Source organism: Crotalus tigris, unplaced genomic scaffold, assembly GCF_016545835.1.
Source record: "Crotalus tigris isolate CLP2741 ecotype Arizona unplaced genomic scaffold, ASM1654583v1 scf7180000023617.9722795, whole genome shotgun sequence".
Taxonomy (NCBI): domain Eukaryota; kingdom Metazoa; phylum Chordata; class Lepidosauria; order Squamata; family Viperidae; genus Crotalus; species Crotalus tigris.
In genome coordinates this window covers 6,241,312-6,268,920 of record NW_024100081.1, presented here as the reverse complement: position 1 = coordinate 6,268,920, position 27,609 = coordinate 6,241,312, and the positions used below count along the sequence as shown (strand labels likewise).

Genomic DNA, 27,609 nt, shown 5'->3' with positions numbered 1-27,609 from the left:
AAGCTATAAAACGAATAGATTCCCCACCTCATGGCTATTACCTGCATTTTCATGATAATCATTACTACCAAACCAAAGCTGTAAGGGTAAACATAAAACCGTGCCTTGACTTCTATTTTACAATAACAAAGAAACATAGAATTACTGCTGCTAAGAGTACTTCTTTTAAAAAAAGGAAAACCATTTCCTTTGTGCCACAGGAGGGCACTTTAACTACAGAAAAATGCTGGCTAGGCTGTTTAGGAATAACCCAGAAATGAAGTTGAGGGAGGAAAAAGAAAACTCTTCAGTTATCTTCAGGGTTAGGGTGATGGCCATTAACTATAGGAATACAGAAAGATGTAGTAAGCCAGTAGAAGAATTTCTGTTCCTCTATTCACTATAAAAATATAATCCATATTTGGAATTATAGCTACATTCATATCAAGCTAGCAGGCTAAATCTAGCTATATATTTAGACACACACACTTATAAGAGGCATGGAGTTTATGTGGAGAGGTTGCACGCGCATACAACCACAACCACATATACAAGAGCCATGTATTCAAGCATGAGGAAATGTTGAGGATTTTAAGGTTAACCTACTTAATTTACATTTTGCAAACTGAAACGCATTTACTTGGGCTGCAGTTCTCTAATCAAAATGTGCATAGAAGAATGGGTATATTTGGGAAGTTTAAATGCAAAGATGCTTATAGCACACACAAGTGGGTATATTTGGAAAACTGTGCACCAAAATATTTTTGGTACATTTTGTAAACAAAAGAAATGGAGTACATTTTTGCATATTTACTGAGTGTATTAATGGAAAGTGGACAAAATAAATCGGAAAATTGTAAAAGACAGAGAAAGAGAGAGAAATGGACTGATCTGTCAATCTCACATAATCATACACCGTGTTTCATTTCAAATGAAAAATTTGAGCTGATTTCAGCCCCATTGGATTCAAATCCATCTTCTAGGTCACACCTACATAATTTATGATCTGCCAATCCATTAGCCTACCTGACAGTTCACCAGACATTTGGCAGTTCATCTGGAATTGCGGAAATAAAAAGCAGAGCTTGTAAAGCAATTGGCTGATCAATATATATAGGCAGCGTGGAAAGGGGGTTGAATTGGGTGCAAGTTTATTGGGTCTCACTAAAAGGACTCCCTTACTAAATTGGGTCTCACTAATAGCAATAGCACTTAAACTTATATACTGCTTCATAGTGCTTTACAGCATTCCCTAAGCAGTTTACAGTGTTAGCATATTCCCCCAACAATCTGGGTCCTCATTTTACCAACGTTGGAAAGATAGAAGGCTGAGTCAACCTTGAGCCGCTCAGAATCAAACTCCTGGAGTGAACAGTGAGTTAGCCTGCAGTACTGCATTCTAACCACTGCGTCATCACGCCACTGTTTACTAAACTCTCTTACAAATTTTTGCATTTTACCTAGAGCAGTGTTTCCCAAACTTGACAATTTTAAGGCATGAGGACTTCAACTCCCAGAATTCCACAGCCAGCAACGCCTTAAAATTGTCAAGTTTGGGAAACACTGACCTAGAGGGAGAAGCGTTTATGATATTCCTGCAATATACTTCACAAACGTTACTAGATCAAGATATTTTATGCAGGTAAAATATATTTGGATTTGCCATTTCCATTGGAATTCCTCTTCAATAAATCCCAGCCCAAGGTATTTTTTTGCCTATTTTACAAAACTCAGTATGAGCATTAGGATGCAGTAAATGCTTGCCACCATATCTACGTCATATGTACTTTGGAAATAATTCAGAAGACTCTAAGTTTGTCCAGCTTAAATGTTTAAAGCTAACAGGCACATAAATAAGCCAGGCACGAACAAACTGGGGCTGAAAGTGCATTTCTCAGACAGAGCTGGCAGCTGCCTTGGCTTATTGGCAGACCATTTATCATGTCAAGAAAAATATTGATGATTTTCAAGATTCACAATTGCTCTGGCCCTGGGCTGAAGAAATGCTGTCTTCCAAGGAAGCTTTGAAAATGGAACCAAACCATGGTGTTCTGTCTCAATGGAAGGGACAAAGTGAAAAAGGCAGGATGAATCTCAGTGTTATAGGTAGGCAAAAGAGCAAGGGCAGGCAACTAAGGCAATTTTATGACCTGTGGACTTCCAGAATTCCTGGGCCAGTCATGCTGGTTCAGGATTTCTGGGAATTGAAGTCCACAGGTCATAAAGTTGCCCACCCCTGCCATAGAGAGACAATGTTGCTACAGCAATTTCCCTGTTCTTTGGTGTGTATGTCTAATTATGACATATGGAGAAAGTAATCTCAGTCTCTTCTTAGTGCTATTAGTCAAAAGATCTGCCAGAAGTACTGAATTCACAAGAAGTCTTATTTGCTATGCTAAAGGTATATTCAATTTGGTTCTTAACTTCTCAGATCACTGTCTTAAAAATATAGGGCAAGAGGAAGAAAAAATATTAAACCTAGCAAGATGCTGTCATTAATTTAAGTCTTGGGAGAGCAGAAAGGTAAAAACAAAAACAAAAAAACATTATTGCTAAATAAATATAGCTTACACTCCCTTGTGACACATATACTAAATACAAATCTTTGGATCCTGCATACCTGAAATGATATTTTCTCCATAACATTGGTTAGAATGAAGAGCTTTAAAGTCAGAACCAGCACCTTGAATTGAACCTGGTAATAAACTGGTGGTCAATGTGGCTTGCAGAACAGAGGTATAATATGTGCCATCCCAGAAGCACACATATCTGTTTGTGCCACAGCATTTTGCATCAGATGAAGCTTCCCAATACTCTTTATTATAAATTCCTGGTGGGGCAGTGGTTAGAACACAGACAAACTCTGCCCACAGTCTGGAGTTCGATCCTGACAGGACTCAAGGTTTTCTCAGCCCTTCCAAGGTTGATAAAATGAGGACCCAGATTGCTGGGGGCAATATACTGACATTGTAAACAGCTCAGAGAGTGCTGTAAAGCACTATGGGGAGGTATAAAAGTCAAAGGGCTATTGCTATTGCTATTTATTATACCCCAAAGAGTTTCTGTAATAGCCAATTGATTCATAAATCTTATTTATTGATTATTGATTAAACTTATATGTCACTCATCTCACTGTCAAGTGATTCAAATCTTATGAGCATTGATGCCAATCAAATTCTTGGGGAATGTCTATTTCTTTCTATCTATTATTACCTGGTAATTTGTAAATGTGCATTCTCATTTATAATCTCATCTTCTTTAACATTCAAAATGATGAAGCAAAGCAGAACACAGAATGCATACTCCAAACCTCAAACAAACAACAAGGAATGACATGCATAATTTCTTCATTAACATTTTGTACCCCACATATCAACCAAAACATTAGCTTCCTTCCTTTTTTATCTACAAATGTTCCAATGGAATGGGCCCTCTTTCAGCCAGTTGCCAACATAAATCTTCAATTTGACATGGTTATTCTGCTACTGTTGTTAATACAGACAATTTCTATAGATGGTTACTATCTTTAAAGTCCTGCATGTAACCCATTGCCTTTTAGATGATCATTGCCCTTTCATTTACACTAAAGGATGGAGGGTGCTACTAATAGGAATTTAACATTTACTAAATAATTACTTTAACAGTAAGTTTAACAGTATTTATATTATTCTTTCAACACCCAAGAGGTCACCTATCAGTTCCATCTGCTTAGTTTTCTTCTAATTTGTTTCCACTGAAAAGAATAAAAAGGAGAGAATTGTATGTAGAAAGAGACAAATGTTTTTCTTTTACCCAGAAAAAGAAAATCAAATACTTTATTAAGATTTCTTATATTGTTCAACTTCTTAGCAAAGCAATTTGAAAATGTCAAGCAATGTCCCTTTATGCTATATATCCATTTGCAATGCGTGGTAGGATATCACTTACCTGTTATTTCCTGTGAATAAGAAAGCACAATTAGAGACTTTAAGGGGTCTCTTGAGTAAATTAGTAAATTTCACAAAGGGAGAGAGAGAGAGAGAGAGAGAGAGAGAGAGAGAGAGAGAGAGAGAGAGAGAGAGAGAGAGAGAGAGAGAGAGAGAGAGAGAGAGAGATTTATCTATCATCCATATTCATTCAGTACAATACTTGAACCAGATAAAAATCCCTTTCCCATTTCTATAAGACCAACATATACAGTATATATGCTCTCCTGTTATGTTTTAAAAGATACTGTATATGAAGTTACAGTACTGTCAGTAAACCTGTTTACCATGCTAGAGGGTCAAGATAAGGCCACATTTCTTGTGAAATCCTTGATTCAAGTGACAGATGAAGAGACATGGTGTGGTTCCAGCTATGGTTTCACGTTTGGGAACAACTGGATCCAATTCTTTGCATGTGGAAAGATCTCTTTAAAGCAAGAAATTAAACAAAGGATAAGAGTCGCAGAAGTTTTTCAAAGCAAGAGATGGGGCCAATATTTTATTCAGAGCAAGACACTATGGTAGCTCTGGAGGCCAACTGTGCTGAGTATGCAGTCTCTGTCCATGATGCCTCAATCTGAAAGAGGATTTTTTCAGAATGTGATATTGATTAGTGAGACTCCCCATTCTATCACAACTACAGGTAGTCCTCAGCTTAAAACAGTTCATTTAGTGACTGTTCAAAATTACAGTGGCACTGAAAAAAGTAACTTATGACTGTTTTTCACACTTATGACCATTGCAGCTTCCCCATAGTCATGTGATCAAAAGCCAGACGCTTGACAACTGACTTATATTTATGACCGTTGTTGTGCCCCAAGGTCATGTGATCACTTTCTGCAACCTTCTGACAAGAAAAGGAAATGGGGAAGCCAGATTCACTTAACAACCATGATATTAATTTAACAACTGTAGCGATTCATTTGACAACTGTGGCAAGAGTAAAATGGGGCAAAACTCACAACAAATGCCTCACTTAACAACAGTGCTGAAGTAGGTAAGTTCACTCGACTCCCAATTTGATAAAAGTGGCACCACCTGGATTTTTCCCTCTTTTGGATTTAATCTGAAAGATTTTTTTTTTTTAAAAAAAGACAGGCTGTGACAGCCTCCCTGCCTTTTAATGATAGCTAGGAGGACCCCCCAAAAATGTCCAGCCTTGTCATTTCTGCCTATATGCTACCAGTTTATTAGAGTTAACCAAGATAGCTGATTTCATGAAAAGTGTTCTGCAAACATGATTATCATATAGGGAAAAATAAGAATTTTCTTCTTAGAAAGAAGAAATGGACATTACAGAGAAACGGGACACCTTTCTTGGCATTAATATGAGGATTATTAAGCTTATATTTTCCATATCCACCTGTTCAAATCAGCTTGTGATAGTTTTGGAATAGCAGATCAGTTACGTTTATGGAAATCAAATTGCAGTCTCAGCCATTCTGAACATCACCACAAAATATAATAATTCCTATCTACATTTTATTCTCTGCTCTGGCTGTCTGATAGCAATATTGTATGAAGCAAAAGGGATGTAGTTACATCTGTATAAGTTGAGCCTGCATGGACATAAATAGGCCAATCCAGTCTCGCCCCTCAAAGGGGGAGAAAATAATAATGTGGGTGTTTTTTCAAGAAAGAGAGAAAAAGAGAACACAATCAAAAAAAGGATAGCCTTTCTGGAATATTCATTAGCATTTTCTCCCACAGATTAAAATTGTTTCTTAGCAACTTTGACCAAAGCTCAGAAGAGATTTAAGAGATAACAAATTTATCACTTGTCACACAATGTGGTATACATTTAGATCATTCTGCTTGCATGAAGAATGAGCAGATGGGGATTATTTTGTTTTCACAATATATTGTCCCGAAGGATATAAGAACAGCTTAATAATCTTATATATAAGGATAACTTAAGGCAGTCCCTAATAGGAAGATTTCCTGTCCCTTTTCTGTCTCCCTCTCTTTAATTCAGATGTATCTCTGTAGGTCTCCTGAAAAGCTTCTCAGTAGATTTGGGGATCCACATTGCACAAAGAGGCACAAAGGGCTGAGAGAGGGCAGAAAGAGACAGGCAGCACAAAGGAAAAATCTTTCTGGTTTGGTAGGTGAACCTTGACAAACCCTCCCAGAAGGAACTTTTAAAGGTGAAGTTCCCTGTAAGAGAAATTTTTGCATGGGAAACCTCATTTAATAATTTTTCTAAGACACTTGTCACTCCATTAATCCATTTCCTAAGATAAAGTCATGTCAAACACTAATTATTGAGGATCCAGTTTACCTTCAGTTTCCAGATCTTGTCAGGGCAAAGAGAAATTTCTTTAAAGGATACATGTTTCTTCTGAATATGGGACTGTAGAACTGGTTCCTCCAACTATGTAGCTGTAAAATGAGACTTCCAGTGTATAGCAATAAGAAGTGTCGTCCAATAAGCCCCCAAGGAAGCGACGTCCTGTCCCTGCCTTAACAGCATCTCGATTGAAGGAAGTGCTTGACTGGTAAGAAAAAGATGAGAGTGGATGAAACAGGATTTTTGCACTGAGAAGGGCTTCCACTTATCAGAAAGTTAGGTGAACTCTATTTGCCAAATCACATTTCTGAAAACTCTTGACCTGCTTAAGAATTTCACAAATAGCTCTTGTGTAGTGTATCTGATAGAGATCCAGCATGAACTGCATTAAGTCTTCTATGTTTATAGACTTTGAAATTAGTTCTTTTGTTTTACTCTTCCCAATTCCATTTCATAAACTCCAAATAAGGCACCAATTTTCTGATGCAATTGTGAGCACATCTGAATAGCCCCGCAGTACTTTGCTTAGTGTTATTTGATGCATCTTTTAAAAAAAAGAACAAATAAACTTAAACCAGTTTCCTTGCAAGAATGTTAGAGCTGTGTGTAAAATAAATAATAATTTGTAGGAGATATTCACTGGGAACATAGAAACCAGGAGGTTAAATCATATTCTCCTCCAGCATTGTGACCCAATCCACTATGTACTTCTTGGGACATGCAATTACAGGTATGCATCACCTCCCAAAATTAAGCTTTAAGATTAGATTCTAAGGAGATAATTTACTGAAATTATAATTATTAAAATTGTTGCCACTTTCTATATTGTTTATAGGTTTTTGTATACATAAATGGACTTTAAATGGACTCCAGAAGATGGTAGAGGACAGGAAGACCTGGAGGAACGTTGTCCATGGGGTCGCAATGGGTCGGACATGACTTCGCAATTACCAACAACAACAACAACATACATACATATTAAAAGAATTGTCATATTTTATTTTTAATTAGGTCTGGGCATACAGAAGCAAATCTGTAAGACTGGAAAGATACCAAGGCAGAAGATGAAATACTACACATTTTTATCTCAATGTTGCCACGCATTCAATAAAAGTCTTAGGTGATTTCAAGCTGACCTTCACTGCAGAAATGAGATAAATGGTTTAGGAACCTGTTCCTTGTTTTGTTCCTCCACATGTTTAATTGCTGCTCTGTTGTTTGCAGTTCAATGATTTTGATACCTGAGTGCTCTAAGACTCCAAGGATCATGTAAATATTTAGTATTAAAGAAATATTGTATCTATGCAAAGAAAAAAAATCTGAAGTCATATCACTGCTCCGAGATCTTTTATAAGGAGTTGAAGGGGTGATTCTTGAACACATTGCTCTTTATGTCTATGGAGATTCTCAGTCATCCAGGTCATGGTTGTCCCCAAGGTGCTTTTTCACGAGGCAATTGGACTTTCTTTTTTCTCTTTGAAGACATTTCGCTTCTCATCCAAGAAGCTTCTTCGTGAAAAAGCACCTTTGGGACGTTGCTTTTTATCTCTCAAGTGTTTCCTGTTCCCTTGCTCTGCTCCATAGTCTAAAAAAGATTTTTTTTTTTTACTAGAGTTTGAGAGTTGTTTTAAACAATATGCAATTTCTAAATTGCATATAGCTATTAAAAGAGACTCCATATGTTTTGATAAGTATGTCATAACTATGGCATTTAATCTATTTTTTCTGCTTCTACCCTGAACTGATATAGTATGTTCCTCCAAAGCAGGAATGGCTTGGATCATACTGTCAAGAAATAACACCACCAAGACTGAGAAAACTCTTTTTCTAGCATACACGCGAACTATTGACAATGCAATAAAAGACTTCTCTTCCCATCAAATTCCCTTGAAGTCAAATATCTTTTCAGACTAGGCCAGGGGTAGGCAACCTTGGCTCTTTTATGACTCATGGACTTCAACTCTGGCATAAAAGAGCCAAGGTTGCCTACCCCTGGACTAGGCCATACACTGCTTCATTCCATGCAGTAGCACAGTTGTCAGGAATCAGAGCCTGAGAAAACAAGAATACAGATTTATTTATTTATTTGGCACAAAACTCCTATCTCTTGGAATTAGGCCTTTAGAGGAACTGATATATATCAGTACGTGGCAGACCTTGATAAGTGAAAGTATACAGGGACACTGTAATTCATAAATACCTACCTAGCTAGAAATATCTGTATTTTTAGCCTTCAATTAGTTTCACAGTTTCTCATCTGAAAACTCATAGTGTCTTAATTAATTCAAAGGTTAATTCAAAGTAGATGAAATTCTGTTTCTTTTTAGCTCTAGTCATATGCCCGCCAACTTGAGCTAAGGAATTCTAAGCACTATCATAGCTCATCCCTTGTGTCTCTGCAAGAAAAATCTGCTATTTCATTAGGGAAGGAGAGAAATTTAGCAAAACTTGAGAAGTGAAGAGCTGAAGAAATTGTAAAAGGAAGCCAGTAGGAAAGAATAAATAGAAGAGATAGAGAAAAGGAAAACATGGTAAGAGAGGCATTGCTGGTAATATTTCTCTTTTTCTTTTGATTTCCTCCCTTTTTTATATGTATTGATTGTATTTTTCAGAGATTTTTACATTATTTAATGCTTTGTATTAAAAATCAAAAGTAAAAAAATATGCAGTAGCAATATTTGAATTACTCATTGCCATATCTTTAGGATAGAGTTTATGAATGACTTTTGACCTTTGAATTAAAAGATGAACATTTCACTGGTACAATAAATGAAATTTAGAGATAAACTAAATGTGATTTTTTAAAATTGAAAGTATAGATTTAATTTAAATTCAATTATTTATAAATAATTATATAACTATTCCCTATACAGTCTGTTAATTTTTAATGCAAAAAATTCCTAGGAGATACAGTGATAGTTAATAATTTCCCTTTTCTGTCATTACAGTTACATGTGGCAATGACTTTTGGAGGAGTTTGGGGAAGTTGAAATGTTGTATGTTGGATTTTGTCAAAATTTTAGAATTTTTTTTTATTGGAACCTTAAGAAGAAATTGTCCTTTTGTACTTTTCTGAAACTGATCATTATGCTATCATTTTTTTTGGGGGGGGGACTAAATAGGCATTCATAAATTATATCACACATTCATATTTGTGTGTATAGGAGCAAAATCAACACTATAGCAATCTGAAGTTAGGTCACTGATTAAAATAGGTAAAATATTTGCAGAGGAATAAGATTGAGGAACAGAATGTCATGCACCAGGGAAATTCAAGCAATTCAAATGAACATAAAGATTTATTGCAAACTTAAGCTCTCTACAAAAATCTGAGCTACTAATGGTCAAGGGAAATGAGTGGGAATTAAGAAAGCATTCAAGGTGGGCTGGACTTAGTTCTCTTGTTGGCGTGCAGGGACTCATGAGGCATTTGACCTCTCCCTTGCACTCAGCCTAGTCCTACAGAGAATAAAAAAGGGGTCTTTTCAAGTTTGAAATCTACACTTTTATTTATGCTGTTGGACATAATAGACAAGTTTGTAATCAAGCTGCATTTTGCAAACAGACCTTTTCTCCTAATCTCCTCTTCTTTTTACAACCTCTGCCAGATTATCAACAGGTTGATAATCAGCAAATTCAAGACCCAGAACTAAATATTTCTGCCTACTGTACCTAACTATTTTATAAAATATCTTTAAATGGTCTAATGTCCCAGGAGAAACAATTCCTAAGTTGGGACATCACAACCGAAAACCTCTATTTCTCAGTTGCCACCAACTTCAACTCAGGCTGAAGGGTTATCAGAAGAAAAAAAATAAATTGATGGACATAGTCAGTGGCAGATTGTACGGTTGTTCCTGGGCCATTCTACAGGGTTTTAAAACTGAGCACCAGCACTTTGAAATGATCCGTGAAACGGACAAGGAACTAATGGATGACTGATCCCACATAATTTGGCATTTAATAGCGGAATGTACTCATTTCAATGTCTTGGCCATTTTGAATGGCAATCTGTTGAATAGCACATTAGTAAAGGAAGAATATAAGCCGTATGAGTCAGTTTTCTGACCTGGAACCAAGCATGTTTCCTTTCTTTGGTTTCCTCTTTGCTTTGTGTTTGCTGGATGATACATCAAAGTGTTCAGTTCTTTGGGAACCTTAGGCGTTGCAGTTCCTCAAAATCCCTCTTCAGGGATCTCTTATTTAACAGATTTGAATTCAGGTATATTATCAGATACTCTGCCTGAATCTTAACCTACTACATCCCAATGATCTTCTTTATTTTGCCAGAAACTGGAGCTAATGCCCAGAATATGAATTAGTCTCTTGTATGCCTTAATTATTGATTTGATTCTTGTTAATAGACAATTATGGAAGCGAAATCACATGAACCTTTAAATGACTGCATAAGAGTGTCCAGCTGGTTTTTCTAACTGTAATGTTAATGTGAGAGAATTAGCCTTAAATTGATACCATACATTTCTATTTTAATCATGTAATCATGACATTCCTTCAGAAGATGAGAAAAGAGAAATTTGCTGAAAAACATTTCAAAATTTACTAATGCCATTTGTGGAGATTTAAGTTCTAACCTGAATTACAGGAGTCATTACTATTTAATACTAAACGTATTTATACCGTGAAGGCAATTTCATCTAATAAGTACAATACTCTACTTAGTTCAAATATCAGAGCTGTGCTTTGGAAAGAATATAAGAATTGAGATATTTTGCCAAATTTACAGGGAAGAAACCTGAAATGTTCACAAATAGTGGTTTGATCCCTCCTTAATAAATACTGTTTCATTTTCCACATTAGCAGCACAAATAAATGTTATATAGTAACATTTCTGAATACTCAATGTGTAGAATTAGTTATTTGGAGGCGCAGAAATAAAACCAGAAAGTCTGCAGTTATGTAGAAGACATTCCCAGACAGAATGTTTATTTTTCAACTGCAATTTGTGTGAGTGTCATGGTTGGAAAAAAATATGCCTGGCTTCCTAAGGAACATTATAAGGCAGCAGCAAGGTATAAATTTAAGGAATTCAAGAAAAAAAGGTTGCACAATCCTATTTTCAGAGTAACATTCCATCAGTGAAAATAAACCCCTCACACTTGTCTAGATTTATGCTAATTCTGAGTCCAATTAAATAAATGTATGCTAATTCTGAGTCCAATTAAACAAAATATCTCCAGGCGGGCATTTCTTAAACAAATTCACCAAAATTTGTTCTTTAGTTGATCTTCATGCAGGCAGAGGTGCTGCACAAAAAAACCCCAACTACGCTCACCCCCAACAAGCAAAATCCAGAAAAGTGACAACAGTGCTGGTGAATCCCATTCTGCCACCAGCATATCAGTAGCAGGAAACTTAGTGCCAGCCTCTTGCCTTAAAAAAAAAAAAAGCTCATTAATTATTAATGGTGTGAATATTGTTACATTGAAGTGAAAGCCATTATGCATGCTAAATGGTGTTATGAACTGAAGTGTAGAAGGGGACTTCATTTCATAAGTTTCTCGCTGCTTTCTGTCCCTTAACTCAATCAGACTTAGCTGATATTTTAAGAAAGAACAATAATTTCATAGATGCTATCAATGGATAGTATTGTCTTAATGTTGCTTCTGGGTCAGTCGTGGCTCCAGCTTGGTTTTTTTTTTGGGGGGGGGGACACAAATGTGCATCTAATTAAATGATTGGGTATATCGTCCCTATTTTGACAAAGAATGAGCATATACTATAGACAACACTATCTGAACAGATAATATTGCAAGGAGAATGCCAGAAAGCAAGCCCAGAATTTAAGGCAAACCAAACTAATCAAGCAAACCTTATAGGGACTCTATTATAATTGTACCTACTTTTCCCTTTAGGGCCACAATTAGCAATCCTGGAAACAAAGTATTTAATTGATCCCTTGATCCTCTAACTTTCCTGGAAATATATAACTAAGCATGACAAAGAAACTCATGCCAATTTCCTCAATTCTATAATGCAAAATTTGGTTGCAGATTTGTATTAAATGAAACCCTGAGAAGCAAACAATTTTCTCTAGTACTCTTTGATAAGAAAGAATATTCCAACTAGTATTACTGCCAGTAGACAAATGGTCTTTGTTGATTGCTTGCTTCTAATATGCAGACTCAGCTGTTGTTTTTTTTAACATTCTTTCTTTCAGTGAAGCAAATGGCAGAAATGCCTTTTAACTTCCTTCCTTTCTTCCTCAGCCCCTTAAATCTTTACCAATGGTGATTACAACATGGGCCGTAATTGGAACAATATATAATTAAATACAAATCACCAGTTGAAACATCAACTGGTAATGCTTACTGGCTAAACTTCCAGCATCATAAAAGTAAAGTATTGAGAGGCATCAAATTCATGGTAGGGGAAAAAATTACTATTGTTTAATATAATTGGGAAGAAATGCAATACAATATAGAAAATGAAAATTGCTTGCATGAAAAGACTCATTTTTGTGCTTGTGGAAGAGCTGCCTTTATTATATCAAGCTAAAGATCCATTTAATGCATTGTGCTATTTCCAGACTTGCCATCTTATGTCTCTAGAAAGGGGCAGGGAAAGGTATTAGCATTCCCCATTTGTTTGTCCCAGACATCTGCTATTCAAAGATAATATTTAACACCTTTGAATATGGCAGTTCATTTAGCTTAAAGCTGAACCTTAATTCCTTAGAAAATATTTCTTTTGGAGAAAACGTCCAGGATTTTTCCTTTTTTTGACAGCCTACGAAAAAATGTACCGAAAATCATACAGGATTGCAGTCCAGGAAAATCAACGAACTGCAAGGTAACGATCTGGGGAGATCTATGCCTAATTTTATTTTGTTATGTGAAATGTTATTTAGGGTACTAACCAATAAGAAAAAGGGCATAACTGACTACACTTCTGCCAAACTGGGCCAGAAAATCATGGGGAATAGCTTAGAGTACATCCCTTTCGTGCTATGCCTCTAGACAAAGGAGCAACCTCAGGAGCAGATGCAGCATAGTTGTAAGAACAAAACTCTCTGAGGCATTTCTGTGAGATGTAGGTTTCAATGTTTACTATTTTAACTCCAGTAGACGTAACACACCAAGTGAGATGGTCGAGGAAAGATGTAGATAATACCATTTAGTTAATTAGACTAACTAAAGATTAAATTGAATAAATCATTCTCATCATCTTCATCATCAAGGCCTGAAAATATTTTGCATGCAGAAACATTTCACTTGGTTCACATATATCACCCCTTTAACCAGCGCTACAAGGAAGTAGTACTAACATTAGTATGTATTACACAAATGGAGCAGTGTCTGCACAACATTACAGGTAGTCCTTGATTAGCAATCACCATTGGGACCTCAGTCATTAAGTCAAGGGGTCGCTACATGAAACTGCAACTGTGTTTGCAATCTTACTTCTTTTGCTTTACAGACCAGCAAAGTTCACAAATGTGGGCATTGGTCACCAAATTATTTTTTCACCACTGTCACAACTGCAAATGGTCACTAAACAAAGCAGTCACTAAACAAGGACTGCCTAGTCTATTTGCTGGACTGGACTGGTTGTTTACAATCCCTTGGGGCTCTTCCACCTTAAATTTGTTTTCCATGGAGAAAATGATGGGCAAGACAGACTGCCCAACAGACCCTCAAGCTGCCTTATTCTACCTGCATGTATAAGATGGATCAGAATAAAATTTAGAAGAATAGACCACACTTTAAGTTGCAAAAAGCCATGGTTAGTAAGCTTCAGATATTGGAAAAAGGATTTCTTTTCTCCCATGAGTTTGTTACGGGTCTTTCCACAAGTTGTAGTCCAAAGATATTTGGAACATAAAAAGTGGGGAAACCTACCATTGAACCTTTATTAATAACTTCAGCAGTGACCTTGCAACCCGTTCAATATAACTTTGAAAGTACAACAGATATTTTCCATCATTTTCTTGAAAACCCTTTTGAAGTCACACTGCCTTTAAAGTAATTGTACTGTACAAGTATTTATGTCATAGATTATTATTATTAACAATTATATTATTGGTTATTATGTGGTAATTGTCATTGTAAATCATCATGTAAGTTTCTGTCTGCTCTGGCAAAAATGCTGGATCTAACTATTAAAATATTTGGCTAATTTTCAGCTCATGTTAGATTTCTATAGTTTTGTGACTAGACCCTACTTACTATTATTAAAGAGATTTTTGGATAAACAGACATGCAATAAAAGAAATGTTGCTTACAAAGGAGAAGTCTTCAGCATTCTGACAGAGCAGCTTTGGGAAAATAATCTGTCTGTGAAATCTTTCTTCATCTTCAAAAACATTTCCGTACATAAAGCCATTCGTCATAGTGGAGTGAGCATGGATGTCAATATAGAATTCCAGGGTAACTTTCTGTACAGAAAATACATAAGATAAATTGAAGATACATTTCAACAAGGAAACTAGCTATAGGAGTGGCAATCTCATTTCTGAAATTCAAAGTGTGGAGTAATTCCCAGGGGTGTCCATGGGAAGAGTCAAAAAATGGCAGTCACAACTGCACAATAGAAACCCTGCCCTTTTTTATGTACATTATACATGCAACACATGTAAGAAAGGACTCTTTGAGTTGGTTTTTCTTTGAGATGTTTCCACTTTTGAATGAGTCTTTTGCTACCCATTTACGCTGGAAAAAGTCACATGGTGGCCTGTCTCTTGGGGGAGCTGCAGGATCTGCAAAATCAGACACATTATAATCAGACGCATTATAACTGTGTGTCATGGTTCCAATAGATAGAACCGAATAAATCAGAATTCTGAGTCTTGAATCTTCTTCAAAGAACATGTTTATTCGATACAAAATATTGGCACAGTCAAAAGTGAAACCAAATCTGAAATTCCCTCTAAAGAGTTACACTATTACAAGGTAAAAGTTCCCACCCTAGTGCTATGCAATAACTACGCTACCTAATAGAGCAGTTTGGCGGGCTTTCTAACAAAAAACCCAACCCTCTTCTCCCAAGTGAGAGACTGACCTTGGTTTCCACGGGACACAATATTGTTTAGATTAACAGAGATACTCCGTCCCCCCTCCCTTTCATATGGTAACCTAGAACAAGGCAAGATGGCTGTAGCTAGGTTCATTGTAGAGTTGACACTGTGTCTAATTGAAGGCAACTACAATAACTTTTTAGACCTTCCAGTTTCACCTGCGAAGGTTGAGATGAGGATAATAAAGGGGGCAAGATATGGCATGGATCTTCCATTCTCTCAATGACAATACATGAAGATGACTCAGGTTCCCTCTCTCTAACAACACAAAACAGTAAGGCTTATTGATTATCTAATCTATCAGGGCCAAGGAACTATAAATAATCTAACAAGTTATTTCATGTTAATCCACATCATCATCTTTCAGCAAAGTGTCACTTCAAATATTTTTTTCTTAATTATTTGTGGTGTTTTGTTTGTGCGCAGTAGTTGTTTTCTTGCATCATGAAGTCTTGCAGAAATTCCTCAATTCATAGTAACATTTCTTTAGAGCAAAATATTTCTGAATACCAGCACAAAGGGGGAATTTGATGGATACACAGGGGTGTAGTAAGATACCCTAAAAGACTCGGAAGACCTTAGGAATTCCTAAGATTAACAGATATAGCGTAACTATGCCAATATTACTGGATGCAACAGTAAAATGAAAAAGCACCTTAAAATTAATCCACACAAAACATGAAGTACATATATATTTGAGTCATTTCTCAGATTAAAATTACTCTTGCAATAAAAATCACAGCATCATTTCTTGATGCCTTTAAAAAAAGACTTGGTATTTTCTTTTATGAACCTTAGAACATTTGATTTTAAGCAAATAATTATGCTAATCACTACCTTCAATTATTTATTCCATCTATTACCACCTCTTCTATTTTGTGATCTCTGTCAAGGGGATGCCTTGGGTTTTTTTTTTTTCACACCGTACTTAAAGAATTAAAAATTCTAGAAATCATGCAAAATGGAAAGAAAAAATATTTCCTTTAACTGGAACTGGCCATTATATAAAAATATTATATGAAGAACATTACATGAAGAAATATTTGCTAAAATCCATGATTTATTTTGTCAGTAACTGTATAACATTTCTTTTCATCTCAGGAAAAGAAGTTTATTTAATTGCAATCCTAATAAACTACAATAATTCAACAATTGGTCACACACTTTGATCTTCCTTGCATTGCACACCAAAATGTCAAGTACGTGGATGAAAGTTAAAATTTATTTCAGCTCAGCAGATAATATTAAATAATTTTCTATGCCACATCCATTTTAAGTTTTTTTAAATCAAATAATTAGATGAAACAGCTGAATTTATTTACATCCTGAAACCTGGAAATATTCCCAAAAGTGTTTTTCCACAACTGCTAAGAAAGAGTCTTAGAACTGCTAAGTCCACTTGATTAAACGTTCCTGTTAGTAAACAGCATATTTTTACTGGAAGCTTCTGGAACTGTAGAAGTCAATTAAGACAGTGGAAACAGACCAACTATCAACTAATTCTTTATTCTTTTTTCATTTCTCAATAATCCAATCCCAGTCAACAACACATTCATACATTGCTTTAGTAATTACTTCTGAGAGGTATACTTGCCAGGCAATATTGCCTGTTAGGATAATGGTATTTACACTTTTATGTCTGTTCTTGTTTTCTAGACACATTTGATAATAAAAAGAAATATGCTTCCTATTCATCCAGCAATGGAGTCATAGTTAATGTACCCCCAATATTAGTAGCAGAAATAGTCTCTTTGTTCAGAACTACAAAGGCATTCTACTAGCCGTCTAATAGCCAATGGCAGGTGACTTATTTTGCTATTACATTTCAGCTTTTCATTTCAAACTGCTGGTATTCATTGTATCTCAGGTATGGCTTTGGAGGCTATTTTAAAGCCTGGCAGGTTGAATTAAGGTGCATACTGTATTATTCAAAGAATATTTTTGCTTTATATTACAATCTTTTTTTAATTAGACAACTTGCCATAATAGAAATTTGTCTAAAATACAGGGAATCCATGATGCAGAAAGAAATAAAGACTATAGTAATTGTACTATATTCAATTTAGTAGCTACAAAATCCCATGGGCTATCTGCTAGTCTTGTCAGTTGATGAAGCTAAATGTGAATGCTAATCCCTGGTTCAAATACTTTCACACTGGAGGAAAAATGAGATAAAAATAAGACCAACCCTGATAAACAATAACCACATCTCACTAAATTAATTAAGGTCCTGGTAAGCAACAACTTAGAACAAAACAAAGCCCAATGGTGATTTAACTATTTTATTTAGGTTTATCAACAGTATGCTAGGGATAACTGCATGTGGAAAGATAAAATAAATTTAAGTTGCACTATTTTCCCAATTTGAATTTCCCTATATTTTATTCAGGTACTTGGCCTAATTCTTTCAGGGAAAATTCTTTCCTTCTAGCCATCTATTTTATTTTACTTCTTTAAAGTGAAGTCAGAAATGAGAATCTATTCCCAACTCCATAAATGAGACCAGCGGTTTTGGGATAATTGGAAAAACATTTTTTTCAGGATATCTGATTAATAGAAAATTGCAAGTAAGCGAAAGCAAAAACCATTTCAGACCAAACTGAAAACTAGAAACAAGGGTGTTCTGGTCTGGCTGAGGATCACAATGCATCTATCTATAGCTGAACACTCATAGAGACCAGAGGAATGACAATATCTTGTTTTGCTTTAACAAAATACAGCAAAGACCATGTACAGCTCACTGAAGGATACGTTCTGGGTCCTCAGAACTTGGAATATACATCAAGAATGCAAGGGTTAACTAATATTTTCCATCATGCCTGATATCGTTTCATTGTTTTTGCTTTCATGCTTTTGTTTTAGAAAAATGGGAAGCTAACAAGTTGCAAAGCACAGCACTAGCCTCAAGCATATTTTTTACTTTTGAGAATGCTTTTAGAAACAGACCTCCAAAGGTATTTTTTAAAGTTAAAAAAGGGTCAGTAGTCATCATCCAGTGCTGTATTGGAAGTATATCCACCTGCCTATGAGAAAAGGCAAAGGTAAGCTAAGGATGACAGACAGCATTCTGTAGAGCTAGAGGTGGTAGAAGGAAGCAGTGTCTCCAGTTTGAGTGTAAATGAATGTTTGTGACTGGCCACTTCTTCCAAAGTGGCATGTCTCCAACATTCCAAATGTGTCCTATTCTAAAAAAAAAGTGCAGGATCTTTATGACAGGTTAACCCTCAACAAGAGATCTGTTCTTCTAGAAGCTGATGGCTTGTCAAATTTTTCAAATTAGATGATGTTTTACTTTTTTGCATGTTACAGTTTCTAAAAACTTTTTTTTAAGTGTCAGACTCCTGGAAGGAGGGTAAGCTGAAGAAGCCTGAGCGATCAGATCTAGGAGAGTTACATTCTTAAACTGGTGTAGCTCAAAAGGAATGCTGAGGACTTATTATGAATTGGAGCAAATGTGGGGTTCATGTTAAGAGATTTTTAGGGCTTTACTTATCTCCTAGGACCATGACATTAGGATCTTGTATGAATACCCAGATCTTTTATTTTATCACTCATGAAAGCAGACTGAATGCCCAATTAGACCTTTTCACATATAAATAAGCAATCCCAAAATTTCACAACAGGGTTCCCTTGGCTTAATTTTATAGCTGAATGAATACTGAAACAAACAGACAAGACTTCTGATGTTCACACATTTTCTCACACAAATTGTATGTTCCTTTTTACATTTACAACACATAGCTCAATGCCTCTCTAGAAGATCATTCATTATAAAGCCAAAGAAAAATAGTATCATTGGTTACTGTTTTTATAGATACAGTTGATATCCCAGCTTTATTATAATTCTTAGGCATAGATATTATTTAAAAAAATCAATAAAACTACAGAACAAAAGGGGATAAATGTTATTTAGCACCAAATATAAGCCACGGACAGAAAAGCATTGTATGAAAGAACAGAATGCTGCCAATCAGATTTCATCTCAGTATGGATTTCATTAAATCTCTACTATAATAGCAATTTAGCAAAGAACTGAAGAACTTTTGCTGAAAAATTCCACAAGAAAAGGAAGACACTGTTAGTCCCACTTCATATTTTAGATTATTTCATTCATGGGGTTAGCTCCATAGTTCATTTGACCTTATTTTCTCCATTTACAGACTTTCACTACTAAACATGATTTACACTGTACATTTCTTTTTAAAGTATATTTTTTCTATGTGCCATTGTAGGCTACAAGTGCTCAATCTTCATGGTCCTTGAAATCCTATCAGAGAGCATGATTCTTGAATACTGACTATAAAAATGTAATCCATTGCCTACGAGTTATACTAAGCAACTTCCATCTACATGCAAATAAGAAAGAATAGCAGACAAGGAATATTATTATCCTCTTCAGGCTGACATAAGGCTGCATATCACAATCAGCAAGTCTGACATGTTAAATGGAAAACATACAGTGATAGGAAATTGTCACATAAATGCCATATGCCAAGTTGCTTTACTGACTAGAGATTACAAAGAGAATAAATCTACACCTTGATTCTGGGTTATAGTGAAAAGGTCAAATTAATGTCTTGGTGGAAAAAAGAAATTATATCCGTGTGTGTGTGTCTATATGTCTGTGTGTCTGTATCACTCTCTGTGTGTGTGTGTATGCTCTATGGGTTCATGGTGATCTAACCCTAAGTGGAATTTTCCTCCAAAGGGATTTTCCCATGTATTTTACCAGGAAACATAGATAGGGCAGCCTAGAAAAGTCAGTGCACTCCTAATCATACCCAACCACTCCGAATTTGTTGGCAATGTCCATTTTACTCTATGAGTTCATGGTGACCTAACCCTAACCATAGGTGTAATTTTCCTCCAAAGGGATTTTCCCATTTATTTTACCAGGAAAAATAGATAGGGCAGAAGAGAAAAGGCAGTGCCCTCCTAACCATAACCAAGCACTCCAAATTTGATGGCGATGTCCATTTTGCTCTATGAGTTCATGGTGACCTAACCCTAACCCTAAGTGGAATTTTCCTCCAATGGGATTTTTCCATGTATTTTACCGGGAAACATAAATAGGGCAGCCTAGAAAGGTCAGTGCCCTCCTAACCATACCCAAGCACTCCGAAATTGTTGGTGATGACCATTTTCTTCTATGAGTTCATGGTGACCTACCCCTAACCCTAACTGGAATTTTCCTCGAATGGGATTTTCCCATGTATTTGACCAGGAAACAAATAAAGGGCAGCCTAGAAAAGTCAGTGCACTCCTAACCATACCCAAGAACTCCGAATTTGTTGGCGATGTCCATTTTGCTCTACGAGTTCATGCTGACCTAACCCTAAGCCTAAGTGGAATTTTCCACCAATAGGATTTTCTCATGTATTTTACAGGAAACAGAGATAGATCAGCCTAGAAAAGTCAGTGCCCTCCTAACCATACCCAAGCACTCAGAATTTGTTAGCAATGTCCATTTTGCTCTATGAGTTCATGGTGACCTAACCCTAACTCTAAGTGGAATTTTTGTCCAATGGGATTTAACCATGTATTTTCTCAGAAAATATAGATAGGGCAGCCTAGAAAAGGCAGGGCCCTCCTCACTGTAACAAAGCACTCTGATTTTGTTGTTGATGTTCATTTTGTTCTATGAGTTCACACTGACCTAATCCTAACCCTAAGTGGAATTTTTCTCCAATGAGATTTTTCCATGTATTTTACCAGAAAATATAGTTATGGCAGCCTAGAGAAGGCAGTGCCCTCCTAACCATAAAGAAGCACTCCAAATTTGTTGGTGATGTCCATTTACTTCTATGAGTTCATGGTGACCAAAGCCTAACCCTAAGTGGGATTTTCCTGCAATTAGATTTTTGCATATATTTTATAAGAAAATATAATTATTGCAGACTAGAAAAGTAAGCGCCCTCCTAACCATACCCAAGAACTTCTAATTTGTTGATGATGTCCATTTTCATGTATGATTTCATGGTAACCTAACCCTAACTCTAAGTGGAATTTTCCTCCAATTGAATTTTCCCATTATTTTACCAGAAAAAATAGATAGGGCAGCCTAGAAAGGTCAGTGCTCTCCTAACCATATACACAGACTCCGAATTTGTTGGCGATGTCCATTTTTCTCTATGAGTTCATAGTGACCTAACCATAATCCTAAGTGGAATTTTCCTCCAATGGGATTTTCCCATATATTTGACCAGGAAACATAGATAGGGTAGACGAGAAGAGTCAGTGCCCTCCTAACCCAACTCACGTACTGCGAATTTGTTGGCAATGACCATTTTTCTCTATGAATTCAAGTTGACCTAACCCTAACACTAAGTGGAACATTCCTCCCATGGGATTTTCCCATGTATTTGACCAGGAAAAAAAGATAGGGCAGCCTAGAAAGGTCAGTGACCTTCTAACATTACCCAAGCACTCCAAATTTGTTGGCTATGACTATATTCTTCTGTGAGTTCATGGTGACCTAAGCCTAAGCCTAAGTGGAAATTTCCTCCAATGGGATTGTCCCATGTATTTGACCAGGAAACATAGATATGGCAGCATAGAAAAGTAATTGCCCTCCTAATCATACCAAAGCAATCCGAATTAGTTGGCAATGTCCATTTTGCTCTATGGGTTCATGCCTTCCTAACCATACCCAAGCACTCCGAATTTGTTGGCGATGTCCATTTTGCTCTATGAGTTCATTGTGACCTAACCCTAACCCTAAGTGGAATTTTCCTCCAATAAGATTTTCCCATGTGTTTGACCAGGAAACAAATAAAGGGCAGCCTAGAAAAGTCATTGAACTCCTAACCATACCCAAGCAGTCCGAATTTGTTGGCGATGTCCATTTTGCTCTATGAGTTCATGCTTACCTAACCCTAAGTGGAATTTTCCTAAAATGGGATTTTCCCATTTATTTTACCAGGAAACATAGATAGGTCAGCCTAGAAAGGTCAGTGCTCTCCTAACCATACCCAAACACTCCTAATTTGTTGGCGATGTCCATTTTGCTCTATGAGTTCATGATGACCTAACCCTAACCCTAAGTGGAATTTGACTAAAATGGGATTTTCCCGTGTATTTTACCAGGAAACATAGATAGGGTAGGCGAGAAAAGGCAGTGCCCTCCTAACCATAACCAAGCCCTCTGAATTTGTTGGCAATGACCATTTTTCTCTATGACTTCATTCTAACCTAAACCTATCCCTAAGTGGAATTTTCCTACAATGGGATTTTCCCATATATTTTACCAGGAAACATACTTACGGCAGCCTAGAAAGGTCACTGCCTTCCTAACCATAACCAAGCCCGCTGAATTTGTTGGCGATGTCCATTTTGCTCCATGAGTTCATAGTGACCTAACCCTAACCCTAAGTGGAATTTTCCTCCAATGTAATTTTCCCATGTGTTTTACCAGGAAACATAGATATGGCAGCCAAGAAAAATTAGTGCCCTCCTAACTATACCCAAGCAATTCAAATTTCTTGGTGATGTCAATTTTTCTCTGTGAGTTCATGCTTACCTAACCCTAAACCTAAGTTTAATTTTCCTAAAATGGGATTTTCCCAAGTATTTTACCAAGAAACATAGATAGGGTGGATGAGAAAAGGCAGTGCCCTCCTAACCATAACCAAGCCCTCTGAATTTGTTGGCGATGTCCATTTTATTCTATGAGTTCATGGTGACCTAACCCTGACGCTAAGTGGAATTTTCCTCCAATGGGATTTTCCCATGTGTTTTACCAGGAAACATAGATATGGCAGCCAAGAAAAATTAGTGCCCTCCTAACCATACCCAAGCAATCCCAATTTGTTGGCAATGTCCATTTTTCTCTGTGAGTTCATGCTTACCTAACCCTAACCCTAAGTGGAATTTTCCTAAAATGGGATTTTCCCATTTATTTTGCCAAGAAATATAGATAGGGTAGACGAGAAAAGGCAGTGCCCTCCTAACCATACCCAAGCAATCTGAATTTGTTGGCGATGTCCATTTTGCTCTATGAATTCATGTTTACCTAACCCTAACCCAAAGTGGAATTTTCCTAAAATGGGATATTCCCATTTATTTTGCCAAGAAAAATGGATAGGGTAGATGAGAAAAGGCAGTGCCCTCCTAACCATAATCAAGCCCTCTGAATTCTTTGGCGATGTCCATTTTGCTCTATGACTTCATGCTGACCTAAACCTAACCGTAAGTAGAATTTTCCTACAATGGGATTTTCCCATGTGTTTTACCAGGAAACATAGATATGGCAACCTAGAAAATTTAGTGCCCTCCAAACCATACCCAAGCAATCGAAATTTGTTGGCGATGTACATTTTGCTCTATGAGTTCATGGTGACCTAACCCTAACCCTAAGTGGAATTTTTCTAAAATGGGATTTTCCCATGTATTTTACCAGGAAACATAGATAGGTCAGCCTACAAAGGTCAGTGCTCTCCTAACCATACCCAAACACTCCTAATTTTTTGGCGATGTCCATTTTGCTCTATGAGTTCATGATGACCTAACCCTAAACCTAAGTGGAATTTTCCTCCAATGGGATTTTCCCATGTATTTTACCGGTAAACATAGATATGGCATCCTAGGAAAGTAATTGCCCTCCTAACCATACCCAATTAATCCGAATTTGTTGGCGATGTCCATTTTGCTCTATGAGTTCATGATGACCTAACTGTAACCCTAAGTGGAATTTTCGTAAAAGGGGATTTTCCCATGTATTTTACCAGGAAACATAGATAGGGTAGACGAGAAAAGTCAGTGCCCTCCTAACCATAACCAAGCCCTCTGAATTTGTTGGCGATCTCCATTTTGCTTTATGAGTTCATTCTGACCTAACCCTGACGCTAAGTGGAATTTTCCACCCATGGGATTTTCCCATGCATTTTACCAGGAAACCTAGATAGGTCAGCCTAGAAAGGCCAGTGCCCACCTAACCATACCCAGGTACCCCAGATTTGGTGGCAATGTCCATTTTTCTCTATGAGTTCATTCTGATCTAACCCTAACCCTAAGTGGAATTTTCCTCCAATGGTATTTTCCCATGTATTTTACCGGGAAACATAGATATGGCATCCTAGGAAAGTAATTGCCCTCCTAACCATACCCAATCAATCCGAATTTGTTGGCGATGTCCATTTCGCTTTATGAGTTCATTCTGACCTAACCCTGACGCTAAGTGGAATTTTCCACCAATGGGATTTTCCCATGTATTTTACCAGGAAACATAGATAGGTCAGCCTAGAAAGGCCAGTGCCAACCTAACCATACCCAAGTACTCCAGATTTGGTTGCAATCTCCATTTTTCTCTATGAGTTTATGCTTACCTAAACCTAACCGTCAGTGGAATTTTCCTAAAATGGGATTTTCCCATTTATTTTGCCAAGAAACATAGATATTGTAGACGAGAAAAAGCAGTGCCCGCCTAACCATAATCAAGCCCTCTGAATTTGTTGACGATGTCCATTTTTCTCTATGAGTTCATTCTGACCTAACCCTAACCCTAAGTGGAATTTTCCTACAATGGGATTTTCCCATATATTTTACCAGGAAACATACTTACGGCAGCCTAGAAAGGTCACTGCCTTCCTAACCATAACCAAGCCCGCTGAATTTGTTGGCGATGTCCATTTTGCTCCATGAGTTCATAGTGACCTAACCCTAACCCTAAGTGGAATTTTCCTCCAATGTAATTTTCCCATGTGTTTTACCAGGAAACATAGATATGGCAGCCAAGAAAAATTAGTGCCCTCCTAACTATACCCAAGCAATTCAAATTTCTTGGTGATGTCCATTTTTCTCTGTGAGTTCATGCTTACCTAACCCTAAACCTAAGTTTAATTTTCCTAAAATGGGATTTTCCCAAGTATTTTCCAAGAAACATAGATAGGGTGGATGAGAAAAGGCAGTGCCCTCCTAACCATAACCAAGCCCTCTGAATTTGTTGGCGATGTCCATTTTATTCTATGAGTTCATGGTGACCTAACCCTGACGCTAAGTGGAATTTTCCTCCAATGGGATTTTCCCATGTATTTTACCGGGAAACATAGATACGGCATCCTAGGAAAGTAATTGCCCTCCTAACCATACCCAAGCAATCCCAATTTGTTGGCAATGTCCATTTTTCTCTGTGAGTTCATGCTTACCTAACCCTAACCCTAAGTGGAATTTTCCTAAAATGGGATTTTCCCATTTATTTTGCCAAGAAATATAGATAGGGTAGACGAGAAAAGGCAGTGCCCTCCTAACCATACCCAAGCAATCTGAATTTGTTGGCGATGTCCATTTTGCTCTATGAATTCATGTTTACCTAACCCTAACCCAAAGTGGAATTTTCCTAAAATGGGATATTCCCATTTATTTTGCCAAGAAACATGGATAGGGTAGATGAGAAAAGGCAGTGCCCTCTTAACCATAATCAAGCCCTCTGAATTCTTTGGCGATGTCCATTTTGCTCTATGACTTCATGCTGACCTAAACCTAACCGTAAGTAGAATTTTCCTACAATGGGATTTTCCCATGTGTTTTACCAGGAAACATAGATATGGCAGCCTAGAAAATTTAGTGCCCTCCAAACCATACCCAAGCAATCGAAATTTGTTGGCGATGTACATTTTGCTCTATGAGTTCATGGTGACCTAACCCTAACCCTAAGTGGAATTTTTCTAAAATGGGATTTTCCCATGTATTTTACCGGGAAACATAGATATGGCATCCTAGGAAAGTAATTGCCCTCCTAACCATACCCAATCAATCCGAATTTGTTGGCGATGTCCATTTTGCTTTATGAGTTCATTCTGACCTAACCCTGATGCTAAGTGGAATTTTCCACCAATGGGATTTTCCCATGTATTTTACCAGGAAACATAGATAGGTCAGCCTAGAAAGGCCAGTGCCAACCTAACAATGCCCAAGTACTCCAGATTTGGTTGCAATCTCCATTTTTCTCTATGAGTTTATGCTTACCTAAACCTAACCGTCAGTGGAATTTTCCTAAAATGGGATTTTCCCATTTATTTTGCCAAGAAACATAGATATTGTAGACGAGAAAAAGCAGTGCCCGCCTAACCATAATCAAGCCCTCTGAATTTGTTGACGATGTCCATTTTTCTCTATGAGTTCATTCTGACCTAACCCTAACCCTAAGTGGAATTTTCCTACAATGGGATTTTCCCATATATTTTACCAGGAAACATACTTACGGCAGCCTAGAAAGGTGACTGCCTTCCTAACCATAACCAAGCCCGCTGAATTTGTTGGCGATGTCCATTTTGCTCCATGAGTTCATAGTGACCTAACCCTAACCTTAAGTGGAATTTTCCTCCAATGTAATTTTCCCATGTGTTTTACCAGGAAACATAGATATGGCAGCCAAGAAAAATTAGTGCCCTCCTAACTATACCCAAGCAATTCAAATTTCTTGGTGATGTCCATTTTTCTCTGTGAGTTCATGCTTACCTAACCCTAAACCTAAGTTTAATTTTCCTAAAATGGGATTTTCCCAAGTATTTTACCAAGAAACATAGATAGGGTGGATGAGAAAAGGCAGTGCCCTCCTAACCATAACCAAGCCCTCTGAATTTGTTGGCGATGTCCATTTTATTCTATGAGTTCATGGTGACCTAACCCTGACGCTAAGTGGAATTTTCCTCCAATGGGATTTTCCCATGTATTTTACCGGGAAACATAGATACGGCATCCTAGGAAAGTAATTGCCCTCCTAACCATACCCAAGCAATCCCAATTTGTTGGCAATGTCCATTTTTCTCTGTGAGTTCATGCTTACCTAACCCTAACCCTAAGTGGAATTTTCCTAAAATGGGATTTTCCCATTTATTTTGCCAAGAAATATAGATAGGGTAGACGAGAAAAGGCAGTGCCCTCCTAACCATACCCAAGCAATCTGAATTTGTTGGCGATGTCCATTTTGCTCTATGAATTCATGTTTACCTAACCCTAACCCAAAGTGGAATTTTCCTAAAATGGGATATTCCCATTTATTTTGCCAAGAAAAATGGATAGGGTAGATGAGAAAAGGCAGTGCCCTCCTAACCATAATCAAGCCCTCTGAATTCTTTGGCGATGTCCATTTTGCTCTATGACTTCATGCTGACCTAAACCTAACCGTAAGTAGAATTTTCCTACAATGGGATTTTCCCATGTGTTTTACCAGGAAACATAGATATGGCAGCCTAGAAAATTTAGTGCCCTCCAAACCATACCCAAGCAATCGAAATTTGTTGGCGATGTACATTTTGCTCTATGAGTTCATGGTGACCTAACCCTAACCCTAAGTGGAATTTTTCTAAAATGGGATTTTCCCATGTATTTTACCAGGAAACATA

At 37.0% G+C, this 27,609-nt stretch overlaps 1 protein-coding gene across 1 annotated transcript in view; it reads right to left on the bottom strand.

Moving 5' to 3' along the window:
• Positions 1–27,609, bottom strand: part of AGBL4 (ATP/GTP binding protein like 4) — an 891,909-nt gene that overhangs the window by 76,751 nt on the left and 787,549 nt on the right. Inside the window, exons 10-11 of the mRNA XM_039319949.1 lie at positions 14,477–14,629; positions 6,277–6,439 (exon numbers count right to left, since the gene is read on the bottom strand). Of these exons, the coding sequence (XP_039175883.1) occupies positions 6,277–6,439; positions 14,477–14,629 (316 nt within the window). The remainder of the gene's footprint in view (positions 1–6,276; positions 6,440–14,476; positions 14,630–27,609) is intronic.